The sequence below is a fragment of the Oncorhynchus mykiss genome, chromosome 7 (genome assembly GCF_013265735.2).
Source record: "Oncorhynchus mykiss isolate Arlee chromosome 7, USDA_OmykA_1.1, whole genome shotgun sequence".
Classification (NCBI taxonomy): domain Eukaryota; kingdom Metazoa; phylum Chordata; class Actinopteri; order Salmoniformes; family Salmonidae; genus Oncorhynchus; species Oncorhynchus mykiss.
Window position 1 is genome coordinate 76,656,905 of NC_048571.1, and position 6,867 is coordinate 76,663,771.

At 40.9% G+C, this 6,867-nt stretch overlaps 1 protein-coding gene across 2 annotated transcripts in view; it reads right to left on the bottom strand.

Annotated features, from left to right (window-relative positions):
- The window catches only part of LOC110528513 (myotubularin-related protein 14), a 51,154-nt gene extending 48,443 nt beyond the window's left edge, over nucleotides 1-2,711 (bottom strand). For both annotated transcript variants that reach the window (XM_036984094.1, XM_036984093.1), the window contains exons 1-2: nucleotides 1,840-2,711; nucleotides 785-933 (exon numbers count right to left, since the gene is read on the bottom strand). In XM_036984094.1, coding sequence (XP_036839989.1) covers nucleotides 785-933; nucleotides 1,840-1,980 — 290 coding nt within the window. In that variant the 5' untranslated portion in view covers nucleotides 1,981-2,711. The remainder of the gene's footprint in view (nucleotides 1-784; nucleotides 934-1,839) is intronic.
- Nucleotides 2,712-6,867: the final 4,156 nt, after the last annotated feature.

Genomic DNA, 6,867 nt, shown 5'->3' on the forward strand with positions numbered 1-6,867 from the left:
TATTCGGTGTCCTGTGTGAATCTAAGTGTGCGTTCTCTAATTCTCTCCTTCTCTCTCTCGGAGGACCTGAGCCCTAGGACCATGCCCCAGGACTACCTGACATGATGACTCCTTGCTGTCCCCAGTCCACCTGGCTGTGCTGCTGCTCCAGTTTCAACTGTTCTGCCTTATTATTATTCGACCATGCTGGTCATTTATGAACATTTGAACATCTTGGCCATGTTCTGTTATAATCTCCACCCGGCACAGCCAGAAGAGGACTGGCCATCCCACACATGCTCTCTCTAATTCTCTCTTTCTTTCTCTCTCTCGGAGGACCTGAGCCCTAGGACCATGCCCCAGGAATACCTGACATGATGACTCCTTGCTGTCCCCAGTCCACCTGGCTGTGCTGCTGCTCCAGTTTCAACTGTTCGCCTTATTATTATTCGACCATGCTGGTCATTTATGAACATTTGAACATCTTGGCCATGTTCTGTTATAATCTCCACCCGGCACAGCCAGAAGAGGACTGGCCACCCCACATAGCCTGGTTCCTCTCTAGGTTTCTTCCTAGGTTTTGGCCTTTCTAGGGAGTTTTTCCTAGCCACCGTGCTTCTACACCTGCATTGCTTGCTGTTTGGGGTTTTAGGCTGGGTTTCTGTACAGCACTTTGAGATATCAGCTGATGTACGAAGGGCTATATAAATAAATTTGATTTGATTTGATTTGATTAGTAGGTCTAATATTTGCAGACACAGCCTCATTGATGACCTTGTTAAGGTAGCGTAGGTAGGTACGGTACCCGTCTTTATGGAGCTCTGTACATTCATACTCCAGGAAGACCATCTGTCGGGGGTAGTGGCCACACACTTCCCCGTTGGCGTTGTGGATGACGCTGTACTTGTAGTCTCGGCCAAAGAGCTCCAAGCAACGCTTCTCTATCGTCTCGACCTGTGAGAGACAAATATTCCAAAGTGGTGATTGATAGACTTCCGTGAAACGCATAGTCACCCCCCACACAAAGAAGGAAAAACAGGATGTGTAGCTCAGTTAATTGGCCACAACCTGGGAAGAGCCAATGGTACAGTTGTCCCATGTCCCAAAATGTAGGCCTATTTTCAACCACCGTGGTTTCTGTCAACATTTAGGTGATGCTCATGAGAAACTGCAGACATACACATTAAAAGGTGGCTTGTGAAGGATTTCCTGCTGCGTGTTTGGTCACTTCTAAATCATATGAAATATAACCACTAGATTTATGAAGAATATGAACCGATATGCGTACCATCTCATCATTACCCCCAAAATAAGGACACCTTCCTTCATTGTATAGTCTTTGACCATGTCATTCTTTGACCACTATCATAAATGACTTAGCTAAGTGCTATTCACATGGCATGCGTCTTACTGAGAATATCGTTCCATGCACGTTTGTTATGTGTTGGTGGGTTTGAAGTTGTATGAAAAAGGCTTGACTAAGCCTGAGTATCTGGACAGTTAAAGAAATAGAATCTCCTTCCTTCAGAGGTAGCCTAACGTCTGGAGCAGGTGAGCAGTCTCTTTCTAGGGTTTTCCTAGCCACCGTGCTTCTACACCTGCATTGCTTGCTGTTTGGGGTTTTAGGCTGGGTTTCTGTACAGCACTTTGAGATATCAGCTGATGTACGAAGGGCTATATAAATAAAATGGATTTGATTGCTGGCACTAGGCACTGCAGGCTGTTGTTTATTTGAAGCACGCGTAAAGGGACGTTTGGTGGATGGCACACCATCTCGGAGTAAACACATAGCTAAAACTGGCTATAATGACATGAAGAAATAACAGTTAAAAACATGTATGCTGAGAACCTCGGACTTACCCGTGGCGTGACTTCTTTCGCTCTGTACTGTGTCTTCGAAAACAAATCTATCAAATCCTCTATTTCCTCAGTCTTTCTGCCTGATATCATTAGCCCGGAGTCCGTGAGACTCCCAGACACGGAAGGGAATGCAGACATCATCGTGCCGAGACCCACCGTAGGTTCTATCCGAACTCTTCCGCCCTCAAACACCGCAGCACCTTGGGAACGGGAAGACCCACCAGGCCATCCCTTCCCAGCCAGTTTCTTCCTGACTGCCCGCTTGAAAGGGCCGGAGCCGGGTATTCTCCCCGAATTCAGGGCACCGCTGTGCTGGTACCCTCTAGAAACAAGGATGTATTAACCAGCCAGCAGGCTAGCAAACCCTTCCGAGTAAAACTTGCCAGGCAAGCAGAATGTATAGTAATTTGTTTACGTGGCTAAGCTAGTGGTGGTGGATTTGGTTGTCTAGCTAAGGTAGCTGACGTTAGTTAAATAATGTTAGGAAGTATCCACACTTAAAGTTAAATCCAACACATTACTAAACGTTTTGCGGAGAAAAATTAATGCTGACTGGTTTTTAGTCCTTGCCCTCATCACTCGTATGTTTGGTATTGAGCCTTTGTTGGCAGAGGAATACTCCGGGCGCCTGACTCAGGAAATCGCGAGGACTCCTGGCCTAGTCACGTTTCCTCTGTCATTTATTCATTTGCTCTCCTCTTCCCCAGTAATGACAAAAAGTATTACCGGTTCCAAAACGATTAAATCCGTAGCAGCAGCGATTCAAAAGCGTATTTATTAGTCTTGATCAAAAATCACACGACTGTTGAAGTGTTGCAATCGGTGAACTGTCTCAAGGAACAAGTGGTAAACAGGAAGTTGAAACCAGCACGTGACCAACATCGCCCCCTGAAATATATATATATATATATATATTTTTATTAACAACAAATCAATACAAAAGTACATGGGGAACACAAGTGTATGTATAAAGAATATACAAAGTAGAATTGGGCTAGGGGGTACAATATCACATTACCTTAAGGGGCATACACACATTTATAATTCTAACAGCTTTTTTGTTGGCAAAGTATTTCATTGTCTTAAAATATAGTTCCATTTATTTTTGTAAGGTAGTAAAATGTGGTGTTTTGTTTGTAAATTTACATTTGTGAATATGAAATGGGGCTACAAGAATAATGATATTAATTACTTCAAATTGTTTCAACTTATTTCTATCATAAGTAAAGAATCCAAGCAGCATCTCTCTCCATAATAGTGTAAAATCTTCATAAATATGTTAAATTATAAATCTACTGATGTCTTGCCACAGATTCCTTACATGAATAGAATGCCAAAAAAAAGATGCAACACTGTTTCTGGGTGGTCATTACAAAATGTACAATTAGATTATTATTTTTTACTTCTTCATTTAGTGGTTGGCAGGATAATATTTATGAATAAATTCCTTCATTTTGTTAATAAGTAGGGATGTGTGTGGCACCATCCAAACTTTTTTCCAACAGACATTATCAATACAACCATTCCAATAAGGTACAACATCCTTTTGAAACAAGGCTGTTAACAATCTATTGTTGTTGAATAGACTAAAAGAAAAACAAATCTTTCCTACTGATGAGTCAACAGGGTCAATAGAAGGTAGGCTCTGAGGGTCAGGTCTTGACACGTTCCTGAATAATAAAGCAACACCTGAGGGAATGGCATCTAAAACAATTGCAAAATCTTTAGGTGTTACAGGGACCTTGTAAAGTGATAAGAATTCCGTATAATGTGGTAAAAGTCCCTCTGCATTTACAAGTTGGCTCACCAATAGGATATTATTTCAGGACCAATATTCTAAAAACATATACAGTGCCTTGCGAAAGTATTCGGCCCCCTTGAACTTTGCGACCTTTTGCCACATTTCAGGCTTCAAACATAAAGATATAAAACTGTATTTTTTTGTGAAGAATCAACAACAAGTGGGACACAATCATGAAGTGGAACGACATTTATTGGATATTTCAAACTTTTTTAACAAATCAAAAACTGAAAAATTGGGCGTGCAAAATTATTCAGCCCCTTTACTTTCAGTGCAGCAAACTCTCTCCAGAAGTTCAGTGAGACACACCAAACGTGTGGAAGAAGGTGCTCTGGTCAGATGAAACCAAAATTGAACTTGCAAGACGTTATGTTTGGCGTAAAAGCAACACAGCTCATCACCCTGAACACACCATCACCACTGTCAAACATGGTGGTGGCAGCATCATGGTTTGAGCCTGCTTTTCTTCAGCAGGGACAGGGAAGATGGTTAAAATTGATGGGAAGATGGATGGAGCCAAATACAGGACCATTCTGGAAGAAAACCTGATGGAGTCTGCAAAAGACCTGAGACTGGGACGGAGATTTGTCTTCCAACAAGACAATGATCCAAAGCATAAAGCAAAATCTACAATGGAATGGTTCAAAAATAAACATATCCAGGTGTTAGAATGGCCAAGTCAAAGTCCAGACCTGAATCCAATCGAGAATCTGTGGAAAGAACTGAAAACTGCTGTTCACAAATGCTCTCCATCCAACCTCACTGAGCTCGAGCTGTTTTGCAAGGAGGAATGGGAAAAAATGTCAGTCTCTCGATGTGCAAAACTGATAGAGACATACCCCAAGCGACTTACAGCTGTAATCGCAGCAAAAGGTGGCGCTACAAAGTATTAACTTAAGGGGGCTGAATAATTTTGCACGCCCAATTTTTCAGTTTTTGATATGTTAAAAAAGTTTGAAATATCCAATAAATGTCGTTCCACTTCATGATTGTGTCCCACTTGTTGTTGATTCTTCACAAAAAAATACAGTTTTATATCTTTATGTTTGAAGCCTGAAATGTGTCAAAAGGTCGCAAAGTTCAAGGGGGCCAAATACTTTCGCAAGGCACTGTATATATTTTTATACAATATGTCCTGATTATTCCATATATAATATCTGTGTGGAGAAAAATTATGTTTATATTTTAAGGATCATGACAAGAAAACCTGCCGATGAAAAGCATAGAGTTTAATTGGAACTTTGTCAATATTATAATTGCAAACCAACATGAAGTTAATTAACCTCTATGGGATCGATATCCCCCCTGTGGGACAGTTGAGCTAACGTAGGCTAATGTGATTAGCATGAGGTTGTAAGTAACAAACAAAAAAATCCCAGGACATAGACATATCTGATATGGGCAGAAAGCTTACATTCTTGTTAATCTAACGGCACTGTCCAATTTACAGTAGCTATTACAGTGAAATAATACCATGCTATTGTTTGAGGAGAGTGCACAATTATGAACTTGAAAATATATTAATAAACCAATTAGGTACATTCGGGCAGTCTTGATCCAACATTATGAACAGATATGCAATGGTTCATTTGTTCAGTCTAAAACTTTGCACATACACTGCTGCCATCTAGCGGCCAAAATATAAATTGCGCCTGGGCTGGAATAATACATTATGGTCTTTCTCTTGCATTTCAAAGATAATGGTATACATTTTTTTTTAAACGCATGTTTTTTTCTTTGTATTATCTTTTACCAGATCTAATGTGTTATATTCTTCTACATGAATTTCACATTTCCACAAACTTCAAACTGTTTCCTTTCAAATAGTATCAAGAATATGCATATACTTGCTTAAGGTCCTGAGCTACAGGCAGTTAGATTTGGGTATGTCATTTTAGGGGAGAATTGAAAAAAAGGGTTAGATCCTTATTAACTGAAATCTAGGGGAGGTGCCATGTTTCAGTTTGATAGAGCTGTTACCATTCGTATAGAGAGTCTTAATAGCCTTACAGAAAAAATCCCCAAAGCCAAATTTCTCAAGGGAGTGGAAGAGGAACTGCTGCTTTCTAAAAATAAAAAAAATAATATGAAGCTATCTTCGGTTATTAGGTCTGAGTAGTCAAGTATGTCTGATATTGTTAGAAATATGTCTGTTCCTCATAAAGCCAGACTGTGTTTCATCAATGATTGCATCCAGGAATTCTTTAATTCTTTTTCAAGTAGTAAGGCTAATAAATTAGACACCACTTATCGATGAGCAGTGTTATTAACCCCCGAGTCATTGTTAGAGGGAGAAGATTGTTTTTAAAGTATTTTTAGAAACTTGTTCATTAAATTGTTCAAAAACATCCTATGGCGTTCTGCATTAGCACCGAACAGCCCCCGTGATATGCAACTTTCAGGGAAGCTAGAAACCAATATACACAGGCAGTTAGAAAAGCCAAGGCTAGCTTTTTCAAGCAGAAATTTGCTTCCTGCAACACAAACTCAAAAAAGTTCTGGGACACTGTAAAGTCTATGGAATAGAATAAGAACACCTACTCCCAGATGCCCACTGCACTGAGGACTGCACTATAATTGAGCATTTCAATAAGCATTTTTCTACAGCTGGCCATGCTTTCCACCTGACTACCTCTACCCCGGTCAACAGCACTGCACCCCACACAGCAACTCGCCCAAGCCTTCCCCATTTCTCCTTCTCCCAAATCCAGTCAGCTGATGTTCTGAAAGAGCTGCAAAATCTGGACCCCTACAAATCAGCCAGGCTAGACAATCTGGACCCTTTCTTTCTAAAAATTATCTGCCGAAATTGTTGCAACCCCTATTACTAGCCTGTTCAACCTGTCTTTTGTGTCGTCTCAGATTCCCAAAGATTGGAAAGCAGCTGCGGTCATCCCCCTCTTCAAAGGGGGGAACACTCTTGACCCAAACTGCTACAGACCTATATCTATCCTACCCTGCCTTTCTAAGGTCTTCGAAAGCCAAGTCAACAAACAGATTACCGACCATTTAGAATCCCACCATACCTTCTCCGCTATGCAATCTGGTTTCAGAGCTAGTCATGGTTGCACCTCAGCCACGTTCAAGGTCCTAAACGATATCTTAACCGCCATCGATAAGAAACAATACTGTGCAGCCGTATTCATTGACCTGGCCAAGGCTTTCAACTCTGTCAGTCGCCACATCCTCATTGGCAGACTCGATAGCCTTGGTTTCTCAAATGATTA